Source organism: Balearica regulorum, chromosome 3 (assembly GCF_011004875.1).
Source record: "Balearica regulorum gibbericeps isolate bBalReg1 chromosome 3, bBalReg1.pri, whole genome shotgun sequence".
Classification (NCBI taxonomy): Eukaryota; Metazoa; Chordata; class Aves; order Gruiformes; family Gruidae; genus Balearica; species Balearica regulorum.
This window is the reverse complement of record NC_046186.1, coordinates 96770475-96794807: the sequence shown is the minus strand read 5'-3', so window position 1 is coordinate 96794807 and position 24333 is coordinate 96770475. Positions and strand designations below refer to the sequence as shown.

General features: G+C 37.9%; 1 protein-coding gene across 1 annotated transcript in view; it reads left to right on the top strand.

The window, feature by feature from the left end:
• Positions 1-24333, top strand: part of PRKCE (protein kinase C epsilon) — a 300359-nt gene that overhangs the window by 92045 nt on the left and 183981 nt on the right. The window contains exon 2 of the mRNA XM_075749068.1: positions 10807-10870. Within this exon, the coding sequence (XP_075605183.1) occupies positions 10807-10870 (64 nt within the window). The remainder of the gene's footprint in view (positions 1-10806; positions 10871-24333) is intronic.

Sequence of the window (24333 nt, the reverse complement as noted above, 5' to 3'; positions counted from 1 at the left end):
TGGTCAATTATAAGGGTATCTAAACAGAGACATCTTATTTTAAAATAATTGACAAGCTTGCAGTTCCCTGGATGAATAATAAAACCTCTTAAGTTATCATGGTTTTCGTGTCTTGATTTAAAAACAGTTCTAAACTTCTTTATTACTTTTAAAAAGCTTAGTCCTTGTTATGAAAAAACACCTGGTCTTTAGACATAGCAGAACAGTTGAAATAGTAATGAGAAGCATTCTAAGATTTAAGAATGAGGTTAAAAGAAGTAGAGTATGGCTCAGTTTCCAAAACAAAATTTAACATTTTTAGAGTAACTTTAGCATAGCTTTGTTCTTGGAATATTCTTTTACTTCCTTTTTGTTTTCCTGTGACAACTTCGTGCCACTTCTGAGCTGTATATATAACTCTTGTCTCTGTATGTTCCCATGATCGTCTCTCTTCCCTCGGTCCTTTGTTCTCATTCACTTGTGGTTTTTCATTGAAGATGTTTCGGTCCCAGTATTATGTTATTTTATCAGCTTTCTAAAGTTCTGCCTACCTGAAGTAGTGTTCTTCTGTTTCTTGCCTGGTGGTAGTCCTCTTTGGCACTGTCTCAGAGCAACTTGGCCATCTGGGCGGTTAGAGTTCAGCCCTTTGAAGTTCTTCTTTGGCCTTGGGTGCCAAGGTGAGACTTGAAGCAAAACCTTAAGTCACTCTATGTGGTGACTCGGTGGTGTTCAGCAGTGCTGACAGGTTGGTTATCATCAGCCAGACTTTCTTGAAGGGTACACTGAGGTAAACTGAGAAGTGAAACAGGGATTTTGTTGTGTTGAGATACCAATTTTGCACAGAAAGAGGAACAGCTTGGATGCTGAATTTTCAGGCAAGTCTTGATAGCTTCAGTATCTTATTTTAGGAAACATCTTTAATTCATTTTCTGGAAATTTGGGGGAAAGAGCTTAGTAATTCATAGCCAGGTGCTGAGATCAAAGACGCTTCTGGGCACACCTCCAGGGCTATCTTAATTGCATATTCTGTAGTTTCAGCCACTTTAGTGGGATGGAGGGGATAGGTGGGAGGAGGGAATCTCATTCATGTCGAAATCAAATTGGCAAAAAAGAAGTTTTCTTCCCTCTGATGACCTCTGGCTTGCAGGTGATGCTGGTGTCAAACATCAACAAACTACTTAAAAGTTCCAGTGAGCGTCATTGGAGTACAGTTTGTCCATTCGGGGCATATTGAATCAAGCTGTTTCTTTCCTAACGGAGAATTAATTTCTATTGTGAATACAAAGGGAGAGTGCATTTAATGTGGTTGCCTTTCCGATAAGAAAGGCTTTTCTCCTTTCTTCTCGGCAAGCTGAACTGAACTCAAATTCATAAACAGTAGTTGTTGTTTTTAATTTTTTTTAATTGGAACAAAACCTAGATGCGAGTTTTGTTGCAAACTGGAACAAAGTCAGCACAGCTTTCCTTACAACTGAACCTGAACTAGAACTGAACCAAAGTAGATTCAGTTCCCTGCTGCTTTCTTCTAACTGGCTCGTTGATGATTGTAAGTCTGGTAGAACCTCTCTCAAAAGGTTCTGAAAGGTATCGCACAGTATTGTTTGAAAGACCGAAAATGAGAACAACTTGTGGGAAAGGTCCAAGATCAACGCTGAAGTGGCTGCCCAGTTCGTGCTGAGGTATCGTGTAAGGTATATTTATTTTCTAATAGTTGGTCTGGAAAGATCTTCCCTCTGAGGCAGTTGGGAGTTTTACTCAAACCAGGGTATCGTTGATGTTCCTAACTTCTGTTTTAAAATACAATTGGTTAATAGGCAAGTTCCAGAATTTTCTTTTTTAGAGGACTAGAATAGGATTAGCAGGTGAAAAACTGAAGGGCAACTTCACAACATCTAAATGTCACCATTTCCTAGCACTTATTTATATCCTGCCTTTGGAAATTATTTTACCTCATTTAGGAATGGTTTGAATTTATGCCACCTCAGTCTTGGATCTTCCAGCTGTTAATCTCCCTGATTTTTGATGTCTAAAAATCAGTACAGCTATTTCCTTTATTCTTTGTACGGTAATGCTGTGTGGATATTTCCTACTATATACTGTCTTGAGTTTCCCAGAGTATACCTGGCAGGAGAGAGTGTAAGAAAGGAGCATTTTGACCATAAAGAAAAATATCATGTGCTTTACAGGAAATCGGTAGTATTGCTTTGATATCTTAATCTGTAAGTCTTAGGTAAGGGAAGCAAGGAAATATGGAAATTACTTAAGGAAATAAGGAAAAATGTAGGCAGTTCACCAAAACTGTTGTATATGACCAGGAAAAGTACCAGTCAATCCTAAGGTCCTCTGCTTATGCATGTACTTACTGTTATGCAGATACCTACTTCATGATGATTGTCCAAAGTATTGCAAAGGTGTCTACTCAGAGGAAATATTATTGCAATTTAGGAGAAACTCCAAATATCTGTGTGGTTAACTCATCACGTTTGGGTGATTCCTGAGCCTGAACAAACATGCCAACTAGGAGTTTGGCTTAAGCATATGAGCAAGTGGTTATCTGAAATTGTACTGTAGTAAAATAATTTGACAGTGTTTATCAGTTTTTAATATGTAATTCACTAGCCATGATGTGCTTGAGTCCTGATTCTCTATTCGCTGTTGTATTCCTAGGTGTGTAGGTAACCCCCTCCCTTCTGGTTGCGGTTCTGTAACGTGACATTAAAAAATGTCCATAAGCCAAGACGATAAATGTGTTTTAAATATTTTGTGACAGCTAATTATTTCCCTATGATTTGGAGAGTGCCAATGCACTAGTGCATTAAAGAATAGATTTTGAAAAGCCTTGTGATGAAATTACAGGTCAGATCTTACCACATGATGCAATTCCTTTATTCTTAAATCAAATAACCATCTGCTTGGGAAAGTGATTGTGCTCTGAAGAGTTTCTTTTCTTTCTTGAAATACATTTAGCAGATGTTTCAAGTGAATGGCTTTATGCAGACTTGTTTTGTAGGTAGCTTTACTGTCCTTTCACTCAAAGTCCAGTTGAGCGTTGTTCATCCAAACCCAGCTCTTACATCTTGTACTTCATGTTATGCCTGGGCTTGTGTAGGTTCTTTGTACTTTATCTTCATTACTATTACTAAAATAATGCAATCTCCATTTCTAGTGTGGATACAGTTATAGTACAGTGAAAATGTACTATGTAACTTTGGCTTATTTCCCCTGCCTTCATAAGACATACTAATAGAAGACATTGACATCATTGGAATAACTGTACTGGGTTACGTAAACCAACAAAACAGCACACACGCGTATTCCTGAAACACTCATGCTGGTATGAGTCTCCGTTGACCTGTTCAGGTGCAGAATGCCCTGAATGGTTTGTGTAGACAGCCTCGTCTCAAGGTTGACTTCTTTTTCCACTCATGAAGAAATTTCACTGTCATAGATTTGTTTCCCTCCTTGGTGAATTCTGATTGTAGGTATTTAGAAACCCTAACCAGTTTGGGCATATAACTGTTAAACACCTTAATAATAGTTAACACCTTGTGCCATACACACTCTCACTACCTGAGGCTTTCAAGAAAGTGAATATAATCTCTTCCCTCCTTCAGATCAGGGAGTCAAGCTTCGTTTCGTGCAGTGACCCTTCTGTGGTTATGGTGCTTCATGCCTTTGCAGCTGTTTGTACAGCTCTACTGTCTTGTTGCACGTTAATATAGCTTTCTGTCTGAGTTCATTTTCTGGACTCTACCAGGAAATGAACCATGAACACCCTAGTCCCAGTACAGTGGTCCATAAAATTTATTCTTCCTTGTAATACACAAAATGAGTATGTGACTTCCGAGTGTGCAGATGCACATACTTGTGCACAAACACCCGTGCGTTTGCGTGTCACCATGCATTCAAAACCCTTCCTCCATTGGTGCCTGGGAGATCTTGGATGCAGAAGATTATGGAAGATCAAAGTCGTATCATGTGTAATTCAGGACACTGCAACTGAATATTGATATATGCGATATTAAGTAATGGAAGGACTCTTAGTTTAGAATTGATTTCTGAATACTGTGGTTATTTCAGCTGAATCTTGTTTTTCCCTTGCTGCTTCTGTTCTGTATTATGTCTGTGCATGTGTCTGGCACTAGAAAGTGTTTGATCTTTTCTGTAGGTCATGCAAGATGTTTGATGTCCTTTTGTTGACTTTTTGTTGACTTTTGAGTATGAGTAAATAAATTATAGAATCCCCTGTGGCCAAAATTTCTTAACTTTTATGTATATCATTGTGGTCAATTACAATGCAGCAAGCTGTGTTACATTTCTCTGTAATTATAATAATCAAATATGTAACATTCATAATGAAAGGCAGATTTGTGAGCTTTGTGGCAGTGCACTGACTCTGAACGAGACCTGCTTTCTTTGGCCAGAAGAGCAAGATGCCGTCGGGGGGGAAAAAAATCATGGATGTAAACAGAGATTCTAGGGAAGTTTTCTTAACATGTTTTCTGGGGAAATTCTTTAAAAGTCAACTTTACCTCATATTAATTAATGATGTAACATGAAATCTGTTAATTTTCAGATATTTATTTAATAATACTTTCCCAGCTATTTTGCTGACCTTACAGAGCCTATTACAAAGCTGTTCATTTTAGGTGACCTTGCTAGGGATTCAGACGTGAATGCTGAGAGAAGTTTCCAAGTTTCATCTTACCTCTAGCTGTTGTTTTGGTCAAGAGTTTGCTTCTGTTCCAATAAGGATGGTGTTTTTGCAAGTCTTCAAATGACTTGGTCTGCAGTCATTTTGACTGTATTGAAAAGTGTCCATGTTAATGATTTATTTTCTGTTGAATAAGTTAAAATAGGTACTCTATTGGCTATTTAAATTGAAGCAGGAAAATCTTGTGGCTAAAGAACAAAAGACTAGCACAAGCTCTGTCTCCAGTCATTTTCTATTAGGTTACAATTGTTCTGATGTTCTTAAGCATTTTCATGGAAATAATATTTTATCAAAACTGGAGAAGTAAATGCCCCTGGAAGCAGCAGATGTAACCCCCACAACCCCCAGCCTTTGCAGATATCAGCTCTTTAAACACAATCCTTTCCCTCCTCCTTTCAGATAAGTGTGTTCAAAGAGAAGCTTTCGGTAATGCTGTGCTCAGTAAGAGTTAATATGTACCAACTTCTCAAGTCCTACATGACTCAAATAACCATCTGCAGTGACAGATCATGTGTTTGGAGATTTATGCTTTAAGCTATCCAAATATCAGATAATCCTAGAACATCACAACAAGAGGTGCAAAGCAGGTTTTATGATTTAATTCTTTCTGTTTCTGTTGCTCATAGAGTCCTTTTAGGTTTATACTGTTGCCAAAATCCTAAGCAGCTTTGTGGTTCAAGGGGTTTTGCTGTATTTCACAAACTGTCTAGCTAAGGAACATCAGAGTAAAACTTACTCAACCTTGGTGCTGCTAGGAAGTTCGCTTATGGAAAATGCACTTGTCTAGTCACTGTTTATTCCAGATCTCAGATTTATGTCAGTGACTGTCCTTAAATTTCTCTCAAGAGACAAGTTGGTGTTTAAATGAGTACAGTGCACGTAATCCTAGGTGACGTTCTTGTGTTGAGGCATAGGTGGTTGATGGACTCTTGTGATCAAACGAAAACCTATGGTAATGGGGCACTGAGCCACTGAAGATGATGTTTATCACTTGTTTACAACAGGTCTCAGTTTGCTCCATCGGGCATGCAAAATCTCTGTGCTGGTGCTACCACCTAGAATGAGAAAAGCACCCCCGAATGATTCAGGCTGTACAGTGGTCAAGAGTGTAAATTCTTCATATTCAAATATGAAGCATCAGTGCAACCCAAATAATTGCATAGTATGTTCTAATCTTCCTCATCCCAATAGGATTAGAGATAGCGTGCAAAATCTGAGACTAAGAGAATCCTGTTTGAGGAACAGGAAAATCCTGTATTGTATTTTTGGGGTTGGGAATTACAGCTTGCACCTGAGAAGAGGAAAGTGGTAAGCTTCTAGGTGAGCTTAGGACTTCCCCTCCCCCCCCCAACACGTGCACACACATATCCCTGGAAGGATGCTTAAGAGTTAAAAGCTTGCAAAAAGCAAACTTTGAGGAAAAGCTGAACTATTTCCACAATCTTCTGCATAGTTTGATTAAATTTTGCATTACTCCAAAGTTGCCTAAGAATTGTGATGCTTTGGAAATGCTGTAGACAAATAGTTAAGCAATTTTTTGTTTGATATTGTTTTTACTGATGAGTATTAACTGAATGGAAAAGAAAGGAATTGTCTCCTAGATATGTACCCATTAAAGTTTTGGTTTTTTTTAAAAAAAAATAATATGAAAATATGTATAGGTTGAAGCTTAACTGAGGAATAGGAGAAATGATCCAGTGGGCAGTCTGGGCCTCCAGAGACCAGAGTTCAGTTCGTGTTTAACTGTACTTCTTGTATGGCTTTCTGGCAAGTCATTTAGTCTAGCTTGTGCCTTTGGGAGTATCTCATTTTACAGATGGGGAACTGTCTCAGAAGGGTGTTGAAAATAAAATCTATTAATGACTCTGAAATTATATAAATGCCTTCAATATGCTGAAACTTGGCCATGGTTTCAACACGGGGTTTTTCCTCTGAAAGTATGTCTGGTTTTATGGGTGGTTGCCTTTTGTTCCCTGAAACAGGCTACTAATATGCTTTATTCATGCCTGGAGTTTTTCAAGATCTGTGCTGCTTTCCAGTAATCATTCTACTAATCTCAGTACATTGCCACATAAGGATTATTTTCACAGTATAGAAGTTGTTTAAAGTACCTTTACAATTAATCTTTTGCACCTACTAAAACTGTGTATTTTAACAAATGTCACAGCAATAGCATGGGCCAGTAACAGGATAAAACACTTTGATCAAACATTTTGCTCGATGATAGCTGTTACATCTTTTGTTGCGTGCAGAGAATGTGGTGTTGTATGTGTGAGGCATCTATTTTGCAATGTGTCTTGTTTACAGCAAAGCTGCTCTTGTATCAGCTCCTCCGACCCATCCCTAGTTTGCATCTTGCCTTGTTCCCTGTTGTCCTTTTGAACAGTCACGTCTTTTTAGATATCTTCTCATAGTGTCTGTCTGCATGTATAAATGCTTGGCTGCATTCAGAGAGAAGTATTTTTAGTCAAAGAGAAGGATCAGAATCAGAACTGCTGTGATCAGGCTATTTCCGTTGCTTTCAAGGACGTCTGCTATATTCAGCTGAATTTGGCCAGTCATTCTGTTTCTGATTGCATGTGTCTAAGGGCATTTCCTATCTGATAACTTTAAGGGTGTTTGGTGAAAAATTCATGGAAATTTTAGATTTGTGCTATATGCATCTTTTGTTACTTACTTATAAAATGACATTGCATAGTCTCCACCTTCTTCTAAGTGTAGTTTAATGTGCAGATTAAAAGAAAAGGCATGTAGTTTATATTCTTGTAATCTGTCTGGTTTGGGGCTATTTATACCGTTATGTTTTTAGGCATTAAATTGGAAATGTTTTATGCAAAATTAGACTTGAATCAGTCCTTCTCATTCCATACTTGTTTTGATACATGAAAGACCTGAGATCAAAAGAAGGATTCCTATCAGTTTAGGGGATTCTGCTTTTTAGGGGGTGTCCTTTTATATGTGAGGTCAGCTGAGGCAGCTGAACTGCCGGCTTCTGGTAAAAGTACTAATTCATGTGACTGAGACTGTTGGCATAGGTACTCACTGAAATGAAATGTGGGTATTGCATAAATCTAAAAATAAGAGTATGTCCATTTCATTCTTACTGGTATTAGAACATTTTAGGTCTGAAACATACTTTGTAACAGAGACTGCCTTTTCTAAATACTTCATTCTGCTTAGACTATAAGTAAAAATTCTGAATAAAAATCAGTAAGCAGCATTTCTAATAAATTGTATATGAAAACAGCTCACTTGATGGGTAATGGAAACTTGGGTTCAGTGCTCCAGTCTTTTTCCTGAGTAGCATCCAATTCTGTTTGTACTTAAATGGGCAGAACAGAGATTTTGTGATTGTGGCCATCAGCTCCTCCAGATGCCTGATTCTTCTGCAGGGATGGTGGTGGGGTTTTGTATGCTTGTGTGCACATTGGGATTTGAACTGCATAAAGTATTTTGCCGAAAGCTTAACCAAACAGTATATAGTGCTGATGCAAACAGAGCATTAGACATGCCTGTCTGTAATACAGCCATCTGTTGAGAGCTATAGCAGTTTTTCAAAAGCCTCCCTCAGCAAAGACATCAAAGTGTATTCATGCACCTGTCCCTCTGATCTTCTAATATTTTTTTATTTAAAAACTGCAAAGGGAGAGGAGCAGTATCTTAAGATCAGTAGCTTTACTTAAAAAAAAACAAAAACAAACCCCCAAAAACTCCCCCACAAAACTCATGCTGCCACTTCAAAAATTGTTAAAAATGTCTTCACTTGAATATTCAACACTTTATTTATGGAAAAACACTCAACCACGCTTTCATTTTCTTCCCCTCTGAGTAACCCCTGGCCTTGCTAACACCTATTTCCTGCCTTGACTATTTACAATACAGCTGCTGAGATTATTTTCTTGATCCGCTGGTCCAATGACATCAGCTGGACCTGTGAACTCCTCTACTGGCTCGCTCTTGAATGGCACAGAAGTGTTTTTGTGAGAAGCTGGTTTGTGGAGGGAGGAACTTGTGTCACCCTGATGCATTCAGCAGCTGTGGTCCAAAAGAGGAAGACAGCAGAGGTGTCCTCCCAGGTGATGAAAAAAGAGGTGGCCCCATGGAACTGCCTGCTGAATGCAGACAGGCAAAGCCTGGCAGAGCCCAGAGGTTTTGGTGTCTCATTTACTAGCTAATTTGCAAAGATCAACAGATTGATCTCCCAAGTTGTTAGCATGAATTGGTCATCTCTTGATTATCATCTCATTCTGGCCTAGTGCTGTGTCCTGATGTCACTCGTGACTTAGGAGGCAGCTCGGTACTGTTTGCTGACATTGGCGAAGCAAGGCCCACCTTCCCCTGTTGCAGTGGAGCAGCAGGGCAGCGGAGGAGGAGGGCGGTGGTGGGGTGGGAGGCAAGTAGCCTGTTCCCAGCCACCAGCCCTGTGTGTGGCTGCCTCAGTGTAGCAGAGGTGTCAGGAAAGCTCTGGGGTTTCTGCCCATGGAGAGCAGAGCTTGGCTGGACTCTGGCAATGAGGCATGTTCACTTCTTCTCTCCCTGTGTCCGTTTTGTCTGGCATTGACAAGGACCTGTAGTCCTGCCACTCTTTTGCTTGGGGGAGGAAGGGGCTTTTTGGGGCACAACTCCTTTTCCTGTTTTCTCACCTGCCCCGTGTACCCTGATGTGGTACGCGTCAGGCCTGATCTCATCAAGTCCCATGTGAGTGTCAGGGCCCTGGGGGCACCAACAGGCTGCAATGTCCCTGTCCAGCCCCTGGGGCTCCCCCCACCCTGCCCAGAGTCAAGGACCCCATGTCAGCTCCCAGGGCTGTCAGCCCCTGCCCCAGTGACACGCTAGCAGGGCTGATCTCCAGCTCCCCACAGCCCTGCCTGGCTCTGCTGAGCCAGGCCTACCTGCAGACCCACATCCTGGCCTGAGCCTGGCCCTGGCCTGCCCCCATTCCCAGGAGGTGGCTAATGGCCACAGTTGGGGCTGCCCTGGTGCCTCCCCGACTGCCCGCTCCTGCCTGGAGCGGTAGGACACAGGATGATGGACCCTGACAGACAAGGCCCGTTGAGGCACCTGACAGCGGGCATGCAATTTTATCTGCATGCTTTACTTGCTAAAATAGAATGGAAGTATAATATTAATGTACACCACGTTGTTTCACTCGGTCTGAAATTGTGTGACAACTGCTGTGTGACAGTAAGAGCTAAGGATTACATAGTGTTTAATTTTTGAGATGAGTGGCTACAAAAATTGTCTGCAATGTGTAGGACACCATTAATATGCTCAAATCCAGCAGTATTTAGAGCTGCTGATGAAATGTGTGGTAAAATACTGGGGGATTTGTAGTGAGCTCTTCATTGCGGTGCCTGAATGTACAGGAGCTTATTCCCACAGCCCGTGAAATCTTGAAGTACAGCAGCTTGATACTCAGCACCTGTATTTCATGCTGAGTGAAAGTGATCTCCACAAGAGCAAAGACTCCTTAAAATCCACCAGAACGGTGCAGAAATAAACAAATTTTGTATTTCAGAAAAAGAGGATAAAGCATGTATTTCGTTCTCCCAGTGGGGATACAAAGGGAGTATTATAAACACGTGTTAACCGGCTGTACAATCTATGTGTGTTCATTTCCCCTGTTCTGTGACCAGAGCTGATCAGTCTTGCTGGGATCTGAATAGATCACAGTGTTTTTCACATTTGCATGGCTGGGCTTAGTATAAATTACAGTTAAAAAGTTATTTGATACTATCACTTTTTAACTTTCTTCCTTGTCTCCTCAGAAATAGCGGTGCAAATGTATGGCAGAACAGTGCTTTAAATATTTGATTTGTAAAATTCACTGGGCTCAAGCTTTTGAAGTGCTAAGGGCACATACTTCTTTTCCACTTCAGTGAAGGTGCAGGGTCCTCAACACCTCTTTGCAAAAGGAGGCTGTGTTGGTAGTTATGTGGTGGTTTTAGCTGCCAGTCGGGTTAAACCAGGACACTAGTGAACTGTAGACCTGCCCACGTGGCCTGCCTACACCTTGGCTTCACAAGTTTCGGAAACTTTTTGTTTCCTGTGTGTGCAGTCACTTGCTTTGTGAGCCATTCTAAGTTTTCTTCTAATTCTCTTCTTGATTGCAGATTGACTTGGAGCCAGAAGGGAAAGTGTATGTCATCATAGACCTTTCAGGATCATCAGGTGAAGGTAGGGACTTTCAATATTTTACCTTACTCTTTCATGAATGGAATCTTTTAAGGGCCTCTGCAATGGAAGTACTAGAGGAGGTGCTGTGCCACTATCTTTTCAAATCTGTATGAGCTCAAGTTAAAGTGACCACATTTTGATGTATCTGCCTGTGAGTCAACAAGCAGTTGCAGTTCATCTTACCCTGTTATTCACTGATGGTAACAATACCAGCTAAAAGGACAGTAATGAAATGAGAATAGTTTAGTAGTATTAATTTCCAGAAGAAACTTCCAAATTCTTATTTTTGGAAGAGTGCTAACTATTATGTAGCTAGAAATGATAAGATGTTAAAGGCGGGGGGAAGAGTTTATTTGCTTTTTAAATTATTCTAATATTTGGTATTTTTCCACTAAATGTTTTCTTTTTCAAGTAAAGTAATGACCAAAACATTAGAATGATATTAGGTGTTTCCATTTTTATGACACAGCAGTTACATGTTGGAGAGGGAGGGGGAAACCAACAAAGAAGGATGGAAAATAAATACTTACTAAATTCTTAAGATATTTTTCTGCTGTTAAATGAGAACAGTCAGATGGTATATTGTAGGAGTAAGAGAACTTATGAAGAAGCAAATCTGTGTGTCTTAGTCCTGTTCTCGATGACAACCTGACCTGCTGAAATGGCTTAGATGGCTGGTTTTTTCATTTGATTATTTTAAATGATGTCCACTGATCAGCTTTTCCCAGTAGCTCATAGAGCTCAGCGAAACAAGGTTATCATTGGTTCACGGTACATAAAGAAGATTCACATAAACCCTGATGCTATGAAATGAAATTATTTTGCCTGGCACAGTTAAGAAACAGTGGAAGAATGCATTTGTATTTCTGCTCATTGTAATGAATTGCTGTGCTCTGACCAATTACTAACAGTACCTTGCAAAAACACATATTGCTCTAAATCCTGAATTTTAAAAACAAAGCAAACTATTATTTAAACTTCATCTTATAGCCGCATTTTGTACCCACATAAGGTGTACTCTGCCTTTTGTTCTTCCTGCGTATCGAAGAAAACGTCAATTTGATAGTAGTTTCCACATATCTTGCTGATTGGCATGCCAATGATGGAACTAAAATGTGGTTCAAGGCATTGATGTGGTTCTGTCATAGGGCAGGTAGATATTCTTCTGACCTTCCATTGATAGTTAATTGATACCCAGATGAGCATAGTGTTACTATTCTATCACAAGATGCATTTAGGTATGTCAGACTGTCAAAGGGCAGGAAGAGTGGTGTTATGTTGTTCATTAAAAGTTCTTTAAAACTCTATAACCTTTTATACAGGAAAAGGAAGAATGTCTATAGTAATGTCTCCTATATTATAGAATCATAGAATCGTTGAGGTCAGAGAAGACCTTTAGATCATCAAGTCCAACTGTTAACCTAGCACTGCCAAGCCCACCACTAAACCACGTCCCTGAACACCATATCTATGTGTCTTTTAAATATCATCAGGGATGGTGACTCAACTACTTCCCTGGGCAGCCTGTTCCAGCACTTGACAACCCTTTTGGTGAAGGAATTTTTCCTAATATCCAATCCAAACCTCCCCTGGCACAACTTGAGGCCATTTCCTCTTGTCCTATCACTTGTTACTTGGGAGAAGAGACCAACAACCTCCTTTCAGGCAGTTGCAGAGAGCAATAAGGTCTCCCCTTGGCCTCCTTTTCTCCAGGCTAAACAACCCCAGTTCCCTCAGCCGCTCCTCATAAGACTTGTGCTCTAGACCCTTCACCAGCTTCGTTGCCCTTCTCTGGACACGCTCCAGCACCTCAATGTCTGTCTGGTAGTGAGGGGCCCAAAACTGAACGTAGTACTCGAGGCACGGCCTCACCAGTGCTGAGTACAGGGGGATGATTACTTCCCTGGTCCTGCTGGCCACACTCTTTCTGATACAAGATGTGTATGTATGTGGTGCGTTACCCTGTGACACTTGAAAGGTGCTTGGAAAGAAATTTGCAGAACTAGAATTTCTGTTGCTACAGTAGCATTGAAGGGGAGCACTCAAATGGAAACAGGCCAGTGAGGGAAAACATCTTATGAAATGCTGTCTTACAGGAACATCTTGGGAAGACCAAGATGTTTTAGTTAGGGTGAATTTGGTAGAACTGTGGAGAAGTTGTGTGCTTATGAAATGCAATAGAACTTGTCTAGTTTTAGAGCTTTCTCATACAATTAAATAACCATGGAAAAGCATTATGTAGAAATATTGCACAATTGTGCAAATTGGAAGGTTACGGTTTTCCTCACAAGGGAAACTGAACCAGTTTGTACTACAGTTCATAAACAGTTTTTTATGGTGTTTTGTTAGCACTGTTATGAAATCCTATTTTTAGACTGCTTTATTAGGGCTGAGGCCTAGCTGGTTTTGGATGAGTCTCCTCTCACTTCTGCAGTCTTAAGTGACGCACCTAGTTTAACATAACTGTATGCATCCTTCTGTAGTGAACAGAAGCATTTAACCCACACAGAAAGTAACTTATTCTAAGTGTTTCAAAAATGCCTATTTCATTTGCTCTATACATATATAAATATGTATGTAAACAGAATACACCTGATATATATTTTACGCATTTCAATGGGGCAGTTCACTGTAGCTGATTTGCATTCATTGACTATGGAACGTAAGATTAAGGTTAGATTAAATGCATGACTTTTGAGTGGCTAGGGTTGGTTGAGGTGATAGCTACTCTTGACCTAATTTGTTAACCAGGATCTTGTTTTTGAACTCCAGTCCTCACTGTGAATAGCAGCAGATTGCATAGCATTCTTTTCATGCTGCACAAATGGGTATCACTATTTCGCCTCGGATTCTTGAGGGGAAAAAGTCATCCATTTATGAAAATAAAAATACCTGTAGCAACAATTTAACTGGAGGAAGCAATCATGTTGCATGTTTCTCAGTTTGTCTTTTTAAAAAAATACTGCTGTAAAAAAAATCTCAACTACTGAGATGTAGTATATACTTGCCAAGCAGTATTGTCTTGTAATTCTGTGTACTGGATTTGTTTTGTCTAGGCAATACATGCAGGTTTCTAATTATCAGTAATCAATAATGTAACTTCAGCTATTTGGCACTTCTGAAAGATTTTAAAGATAGATATCCTAATCCTGTTTTGGTATAATTGACTTAAGATTAGTTGAATCCATTAATATGAGCAGAGAGCTTTGTCCTCTCAAATTTCCTCTAAGAGGCAAAAGTCCTAATTTTGCAGGTGAGCCCTTATAGGAATAAATTGCTATATAAATTGCAAGTTTACATATAAAATCCAAGATGGTGGATAAAGAAGAAACGTTCTCATTAGTAGTATATTCTCAATAGTTTTAGTAAGCTTGTACATAATGTTGACATAAGATGCTGTTACCGTACACCTCTTAAATTTCAATTGTCCCTTAGTCCCAGCTGTCAGATTGCTTATCCCTCTACGCTATTTGCACTTGCGTGGCAAGACAAAGAAAACAGTTCATTGTTATAAGATGACTTCCTCAACAGAAGTACACAATTTCTCCTCCTCCTTCCCCCTCCTCTAAACTGAGTCATTCATGGACTTTCATCACTTGTGTGGCTTAGGTGTACGGAATAGATAGAAATATGGGAGATTACAAAGGGAGTTAAAGAGTACTTCTGCCTCTCCTTGTCATGTTGAGACAGATTTGTTGAGAGCCACTCTTAGATATCAGCATCTGGCAGGTATTTTTACGTGGAACTGTAGAAAGAAGGGTTGAGTTGCTGGCTTTGCTACTTGCAATTTTTCTCCCATTCTAAAGACAAGCTACAAATACATGGGAGGTTATAGAGCTGTGCCAGCTTCTTGCCATTTCCTATACTGTGAAATTTCCTTTGGGAGCTGCCTGAAGCTCTACTTCTCCAGCAGCAACAGTGCACTTGTGAGGGGACAGCCTGGAAAGCCCAAGAGTTTGGGCTGCTCTCCACTGGATATCTTGTGGCACTGCCAACTCTCACAGTGGACTGTCGATAACTCAAGGTTTTTGGATTTGTTCTGAAAACATCATTTTCTAGAACTTGCTTCCATTCAATTCTAGTCTTTGAAGCAGAAAAAAGGTTGGAAAACACAAATGCTAAAGTCTGAGAAGTGGAAAGCAAACTACATAAAAAGCCCTTACAACAACAAACCATCAGGAACGTTTTTATGGGGGTTTTGGGGGATTTTTTGTTTGGTTGGTTTTTTTACACTAATCCTGTTTTGGAGCCTGCTTATAGCTTCTGAATGTTTGTTCTGCACTGAGAGGGAGGCTGAGTAACTATTTATTTTAGCAATCTTTTGTAAATTCTGTAGTAGGAACTGTCTGGCCCACATACTGAAAAGAAAATGCTAAATAGTGTTTGTCATGCACCAGGTGATATTCTCAAAAGTTAGGATTTAAATTTTCCTGCTAAAATTTGATCATCCCCATATTGTGCTTTCAAAACCTGTCCTGCAAAATACTTCAGCATGCTTTTGTTAATGGGAATGTAAAAACAGCAAGAGAAAACAGCTCTTAAAATACATTTTTTAAATTCTTCATTTTGAACTATGTAACCAGTATTTCCGTAACACCTGTGATTCAGCTCTTTACACTCTCTATGCCAAAATTGATCTGCAGGGTTATTTACCTTCTATAGATTTATTGTATTTAAAATGACTCTGTGCATTCAGAGTAAATACACATTTGTGTTTCCAGTGAATGGAAACAGCTGTGTCAGTGGAAGCTTCCCAAATGTAGATACACACTAAGGTATCCATTCACAGGCCAAAATAACTGCAACAGTTAATCAGTAAAGTTCTAATTATAAAAATATTTGCTTATAGTTTTAATATTTTTATTGGATTTTTTTAACAACTGCCCGCTCAGAACTTTTAAACTTAAAAACAAATCCCTTTGCTCAAAGAAAAAAAATGGAGCTTCCATTGACCTGACATAGCATGTGGTAGCATTTGTTGGAATTTTTTCGTTAACTTCATTGAGCCATGTACTGTGCCATATGCAAGAATATAGGATCTCCAAGAATAGGTATTTCTAATAACTTGCTTTTGGGAGACCAGCTCAAAATATGGATGGTTGTTGTTACTCTGCTAGAATATTTTTTCAGACCTGCAAAGCATGTAATCAGTCAATTCTGCTATTAACCAAACATTTGATGAGTCCACTTTATATATAAAGATATAAGAAAAACAAGGTTTAGAGTAGACTGGTGTTTGTAAGAAGTAATTAGCTTGGGAAAAGTCTATCATATTTATTGTCTGTTACTGCACAAAACGGATCTGATGATTGCATGGGGTTTTAGTCTTGTATTTTCAACTTTTGCCAGAGCAATAGAGAAAGGGTCTGTTTATTAGTCCTTGGATGAACAGGAGACTATAAGACATGCTGTTTTATTAATTTTTTCAGTGCAGCTTGTTGTCCGAGGTCATATTGATTTTTCTGTATTAATTCAGTGTTGCTGTAGCATATGCATTATTTTTAGGCTCAAGTGTGCTTATTGACTCTCTTATTGAGATGCTTTGGCAGTATTTTTTGATCTATTTTAGTGCTTATAGAATTTTGTGACTGAATTTCTTTGAATGATTTCAGAAATATTTAAGAGCTCCTCTGTAGCCAATCACAATCCAAATGCAGACTGAAAGTTTGAAACATAACTGATATGATGATATTATGATCAATTTGTAAACTGGAATAACAGATGGCCATCAAGTGGGTAAGAGAGATAAATTGCCTCACGAATGGTTAAAAACATTTTCAACAAAGTCAGTTTTATATAGACTGAAAGACAGATGCTGCTGTATTTAAAAGCTTGTGACCTCCTTGCTGTATTTGTCACTGTAGATTTCTTCTTCCTTTGGAATTCCTGGTTTTTGTGTGACACAAATACATACAGTTACTTATGGTAGCTTTCTACCAACTTACAAATTAAGTTACCATTTGCAATATGTCAGTATTGAATCAACTGTAGCATGACTTCAGAATGACCTTGACACATTAGAGGTTTTTTAACTGTAGCTGTTATGGGTAATATATCATAAAAATTTAAGAACTATTCAAACTTCTTTTTCTATGTACTATGTCTAATCCATTGTAATGATTATTTATCCTTGATGTCACAATTGAATTATGCAATTGCCTTTCTCTATGTTTACAGATTCCCTATTTTAGAGTGGACAGTTGAATTGCAATAATACACCACAGCTCATGCTGGAGGTGGTAGGTACTGCAAAAAGCAGCCTGTTGGAAGTTCTTGGTTATGTCTACCAGTTACATAGTTATAAAAGATTACATCTTCTAGTACATTCATCTTCAGATTCATCTGCTTGTAAGATACTTAATTTTCACAAGATGAAGAACTTAGGGTGATATTTAAGAATAAAACCCATTAGCTGAAGTCATGGCGGTATTTTATGAATGCAAAACATAGGAAGTTGATTATTTGGCCTTTTGCATTGAAATATTCAACAAAGAAGTCCTTAGACTTGTGACTACATCAGGTTATGTATTTAAGTCAAAATATATGAGTTTAGAAGAGGCTTCCCAGTTCTCCTTAGCTCATTTACTTGAAGGCTCTCAGTTTTGCAACTACAGTTATTGCTGATTGGTCTATCTTATGGCAGAAGTTCTGCAGGAAAAAGGAAAATAATATCAGTAGAAGCAAGGTATGCCTCTTAATGCCATATTTTTGTGTCTCATACTTGATAAATCTATAACATAGATAGAGGTTGTTAATCAGAATATCAACAGGATTTGTTCCAGGCATACAGCTACGGTGCAACCAGTATAGCAAGAAAAATTGCATTTCTGTTCCATGTTGTAGCATCCTTTTGCAAATATCTGTTAGTAGAAAACACCTCATGGGTTGAAAATTGTCTCTACAATTTCTAATGTATCCATTTTTCAGAGCTTTTGTTCCTTAGACTATTTTGTAGTTGTCATTGTCATCATCATTAATTATGCTTCTTATGCTATAGTGGCCCAGCAAATGAGATCTGGTTGTGCTAGGCACTGTAGGAATGGAGAACGGCAGAAGCTGCTTACCCAGAAATCTGAGTCTAAATGACATGCATCCAGGAAACAATCTCTTTCCTTGGTTGTTTCAGAAATTTGCGTTAGTGAGGAGTGGTTGTTTCCTTTAACCTAATATCTTCTATTGCAAATACAACTTTGACAAGTTGGGAGGTGGAGTGTTATCTCTGATTGTTGCCATTTGGGGGCATTTGTGATGCTGTTGAAAGATTAATCAGGCAGACCATGAAGTGGTTTCTGGTAGCCATCTGCTGCTGATCTTGGGGTGTTGAACAGGCTGTGAAAGAATGCTTACATCTGTTCAGAATTTCTAGTATATGACTAGGTAGATAGACTTTGGCTGAATATTATTCCAGTAGGTGGAAAGCACCTCACCTCTTTCTAGAAACATTTCTTAATTTTTTTGAAGGTACAAATTCTTCTTCATTCCCACTAATACGTCCTGATTTAAGACGTGTATCTCTAGCCCACCTTTGCTATTCCTCCTGGCAGTACTATCTCTCTCTAAAAGAAAATTTCAAGTTGATCACCAGCTTTTCATTGCGAATAATTGCATTTTAAGATTTTTTTAAACACAAGATTCAATGGTCTTTATTGTATTAGTTTTGTCTGTGCTAGTTTAACTGCTTGTTTACAAAGGTTACTTCTTTTCTAGATTTCTTTTTGTTTTTTAAATGAAAAAGGATGGAGAAGCTATTGTATAACAACCCATAATCCATGTGCTTATGGTAAACACATGGAAAAGAAGAATCAGAGTCCCTTAATAGCTTCACTGCAGAGACCTTCTTATCTCTTATTTTGCAACCCAAAATGTGATTCAGCATTTAACACGCAGATCCTTACCTTCCTCTGTATTTTAATGTCTGAGAGGAAGCTGAGGTGTTGGAAGTGGCTTAGGAAGAGCCATAATAGAGTCTGTGGAGAGGCAAAGATGGAGTCAGTGTGGTGCCCTCAGGGGAGGCCCCAACAAGCTTTTTCAGCTTCTCCAGAGCTGTAGGTGGAGCAGAAAGGATCTGCACGAATGGGTCTGTTGTGGTATTGGGGCAGGCAGTCTTCCAGGGATAAAATGTAAAGTATCTATGAAATAAGGATACTGCTTGATGCCTGGGAAGCTGTTTACCAAAGGTAAAGGTCTTCTAAAGGTCTAATCTTGTGTTATTTATTCATAGCTTGAGTGAAGTTAGGGTACTACACTAGCTTTTCTGTTTTCCTTCTGTAGGCTCCCTTGCTTTATCAGAACAGCAGCAAGCAGTAGTGTGTATGCCAACTTCAAATGTAACCAGAATCTTTGTTTTCAAAACTCATTATGCAGTCTATCAAGTGAGAACCTATTTCCTCTGAAGTTTTGGTTTTATGTAGGTAGGGTTTGGGGGATTATTTTTTTCCCATTCAGCTTTTCATTTCTTCAGTACCAAAAGGTCAGCACTCATTCAAATTACAAGTGAGGAAAAAGGGTAAAATCAAAGAAATAAAAGAAGCTTAAACTGATTTGCAAAATTTTCTCCTACTATGCCTTCATTTTCCCCTCTTAGGAGGGATAATTCAAAACTATTAGTAATATGTCTTTTCTCTTGGGTCTTACTTGGTTTAATCTTAAAATACCTCCATGCTGAAGTGTGGTTGCTTATTACAAAATATTTTTTTTGTAGGCTTCTTTCTTTCTTTCTCTTTCTTTCTTCCTTTCTTTTCTTTCTTTTCTTTCTTTCTTTCTTTCTTTCTTTCTTTCTTTCTTTCTTTCTTTCTTTCTTTCTTTCTTTCTTTCTTTCTTTCTTTCTTTCTTTCTTTCTTTCTTTCTTTCTTTCTTTCTTTCTTTCTTTCTTTCTTTCTTTCTTTCTTTCTTTCTTTCTTTCTTTCTTTCTTTCTTTCTTTCTTTCTTTCTCTTCTTAGAACTAGTCATCTATTTTATGACTGTGTTTACAACTGTAACAAATCTTTACCCATCCAGATCTTGAGTTTCTAGTTTGTTTATTTTTTTAAAAAGTAATTTTAAAAAAAACAAACCACAAACCCAAGCATTGCATTTATACTGATATGGAAACTTGAAGGTGATGTTGCTCAGCCAGACAACTTTTTCATATCTCAAATGAACAACTTTAACTTATTCTAACAGATTTTGGAAAACAAGAGATTAATGTCAGTAGATATCTGTAATTTACCTGACTCTGGTGCATATTTACTTGTTGGTGTGGTAGGTGATATGTTTCTCCTGAAACAAAATTTCACCTGTTGGTAACATGGGATCTGAAAGCTGATGTCTCTGGGTTCTTACCTGAATCATAATAACTGGAAAGCCTCAGAGGAGGAGCTGTGAAATAATAGGTGTGAGTCCATGTTAAGTTCTTTGCTCTTGCAAGTTAAGACTGACTTCAGTAATGGCACAGGCATTTGGTTGTTTCCCAAATGAACCTTGCAAACTAACTGTTCAAACCCAAATTCTTTTTAAAGGTATCAGTGCAAGTGGAAATAAGTACTTGGTGACAATTCAGTCTGTTGGTACATGATCCTTTTAAACTGCACTGCTCAGTGAAGAGGTTCTCCAAAGGGTGCTTATGTAATTTTGACTTTGTGTGGCAAATGCCTTTGTAACAAACATCTCTCTCTGGATTGTATCCAGTTAGCTGATGGAACATCTGGTAAGCATTGTGTGTTTGTAATAAGCCCTTACTGTATAAAGCTGGCTTAAGCTTTTCAGGCAAAGATCGATGACCTTTTCTTGGCAGGCTTCTAGCTGTTTGCCAAAACAAGTGCTTCGCAGGGAGCAAGACATTAGTAGAAGACTTGGTTTAAAGGCGCCTTTGTATTGTACTGTAAGAGTTTGTACTTGTTTAAGGTAAATTGCATTAGACTGAAATAGAAAAGTAATGAAACTCATATACATACCATGTTCCAAACTGTTTACCTCTCTCTTCTCCATGTATGTAGTAAAAACTCTGATTTCCACATGTTGGGTTTTTTCCTAATAAAATTGTACAAAGCTTTTGAAATAGGCATATTTAGTTTTACCACTGCGTATGCCTAGTGTGGTTTTTTGAAGAAAACTGGAGAAAAGTATCAAATTAAAAACTATAGTGGTGTCTTCATACATAAGTGAAACACAAACTAGTTATAAGATTTGAAATAGAAATGCATTTTTTGAAATCTATATATTTCTAGGTATTTTATATAGAAGACATGACACAGATTAATCCAATGCTCATTGTATGGCATAAGATGTGAAAAATACATATAATATTATAGTTTATATATAATTTGTTTTGTTGTACTTCATAAAAAATGTAACCTATACAATGTTATGATTTGTTAGTGTTTTGCTCTAAACTTCTGTTGTTGCAGTGGTGTGCTCTGAATTGATCTGTTCCCTCTTCACCCTTATACTCCCCAGCAATAGTCAAGTCTGTTTATTGTTAGTATCGTTCAGGAAAAAGTCTTGATGTAGTCTATTTTGATTAATTGGTTAGGGGATGAATAGATGAGGTAATACATACACTAAAGACAGGTCTAGGCATGGTCCTGGCTGTTCCACGTACTGGTGAGGTTGTGAAAATGTTTGGACCATTAATGTCTTTTGTGAACATCATTAACCAAATGTTTCCTGCCTTCAACATAGCCTAAAAATCTGCTCAAGTTTTTAAAATAAGAGTTCTACAGTAGTGTAAACAGCTGGAATCTCAAAAGCTATGTATTTTTGGGGTATAGTCTTGAAGGGTTAAAATAGTTGAGTACAGCTGGAAACAGAAGTCAATTTAGGAAAGTTCTTTCTTAGTAGAGGCTCACGATCTGCATACAGTAGCGTATTTATTCCATGAATCCATTGAAAATAAGCATTAAAAAGTGTTGTAATATATTAAGTAGAGGTAAATAATTTTTCATGTTTTAAAAGCTATTTAAAAAAATAATCATTTAACTGAAAAGTACTATCATTATTTCTTAAGTAAAAGCCTGAATTTGAAACTCTTAAACTTTTTTAAAATAATAAGCAGATGGTCTAAAAAGACAGTCACATTACCTGTGCTCGTTTGTCTTAAATCTTTTTCAGGATCTTAAATCATTTCAGTCTTTTGCACTTTCCGTTTAGGAAGAGCGAACAATATTAAAAAACTGTGGTGCATACTATGGAGTTTCAGTAAAGAGAAAACAAAACATTTGAGAAAAAAAGAATACATTATATATTCTGCAAATCAGCAAAACTTGTACTTGCCGTTACTTTTGTTTTAAGGTAATGATCATGCAGTACAGTGAGTGTCCCAATAATTGGAGATTAAAGTTAAAGTAATAAAGAACACAACCCATGGGAAGCTCTTGTCTTTAGTGAACGTGGCCATCATTAAGAGGGACTCTCTCGTTACTGGACGTTTGGTACTGTTAAATATGTTTGTTTATGTCCATCAGTGAGTGGTAAGCCATTCTTTATACTGTTGGAGAATAAAACAAACTATAATCTCAGTATTTTATATGTGAGTACTACTAACTGAAGTAAATATATAGCTAAAAATATTTTACTGAAGAAGCAGGGAAAAAGAGCTGCATACAAAAGGCAGTAGTTCTGTCAGAAGCTTTGTTGGCAGGTTTTGCAGGTTACACTTGCATAGTCAGAAACCTTTTTACTTATTTTTGTAACAGCAGCTGTGCTCACAGACTTTCATTCTGTGATAGATCTTTAAGGCATATTGTTATCTAAATCTGTGGATTTTGCAATGCCAAAGTATAATGAATGCATTGGAACTTCATTATCCCAAACTATAATTGTGTAGCTTTGTGTGGTTTTGTTTTTTTCCTTTAAAGATTTTGCTAATCATAACATGTTCTTGGAAATGCCTCTGCAAAGGCATCTGCAGTGTCAATACAATTAATTCCGTGTGGTACTCTCAGAATACAGTGTGGTTTGCAAGACTTGGTATCACTGCTTCTCCTTCCACCAGTCCCTGCCTCACCTTCATGCAGATACAATTTGGCTGAAAGAATAGAAATACTCTGGTAAACTGGTGTTGTGTGTAGTAGGAGTTACCTCTAAGATATTGAGGTAAAGCAGTTAATTTTCTGTAGGTACCTTTATCTGTCCTTCAGAATTTATTCTTTTCTCTTCCCTGCTAGAGCCTTTCCATGGACGCTTTGTACCTGTGGGAGGAAAAATTGTTTTGCCACTATAAAAGGCAGTCTCTGGACATAAAAATAACTGAGTGGAGCACATATGTATTACTTGCAAGTTAGAGTTTTTAAAAGGAAAATTCAAAGAAAGCATGATGCAAGTCCAAAAAGGAAGCCTTTTCATAATTTCTCTGGATTTTCAGAAGGGCTATACTAAGGAAACTATCGCAAGCTGAGATAGATACTCTGATTTATACACTGCATAGTCCTTTGTCGTCTTTTCATGCTATGACTTTTAGTTTGCTTTCATCATTTCTACCATATTTCTTTAATGTATTCTTCCAAAAAAGTGAATTCTTTGTGATATCAGGAATCATGTAAAATACAGATTTTAATCTCCAGTAACAGCTTTAACAAACTGCCTGATAGGTTGGACAGCTGTTGCATGCAGCTTGATTTCTCTTATACTAAGGCTGGGGTATATTTCTCAGAAACTGTATTTCTCTAACACACACTAAACAATAAATGGTGAAGCAATGTCAGAATCTATGGAAAAATACTCACCCTGAATAAATCTGAGGAGTTTTAATAGCTCCAGTTTGTACCAGCGGGACTCCTTCCTCCAAGACAGAACAGATAGAAAATCTCATTTATGTTAGTGTTGTAAAGGAACACTGAGAAATACGCCCTTTCAAATTACTTCTCTGTTTATAATTCCCAGATCAGTACCAGGAAACTAGATCTTTCTAGTTAATTCCTAAACATGTGCTTTTTTTTATTAGACTGTCTGTTTTCAAAAAATCTTTAATATACTTTTTTTTAAACTTCATCTCATCATCTTGGAAGTCTGCTCTGCTGTGAATGGTGCTATTTAAAGGAAACATCTTCCATTGCAATTCATCAATTTTCCATAGTAGATAAAAGTAACCTAGGGTATCAGTTCACCTCTGTCTAAAATCCTGGAAGCAGCTGTACTTCTCTCTGTTCAGAGCAATGTAATTGTTTACATTTGCATAGCAATATCATAAGGCCAGAAAGCACGAGAAGAGAAGAAAGAACTTTTAGACTTCAGAAAAATGAAACTGTGAATGTATAATTGCTTTCAGACTTTGGTCAGTGTGCTTGAAAATCTAATCCAGCCTTTATTAAAAATATCATGCAGTATTTAACTATTGTACAGCAAAGAGCAAAGCTATCCTCTTTTTTTTTTTTATGAAGGAGTGCCTATTTATCAACACAGTTCTGGTAATCCTGTGCAAGGACTTATTTGATGCTTTAAAGTATTTCTGAAGAAAAATAGAGTTAAAATTTATAAAGAACTCTAAG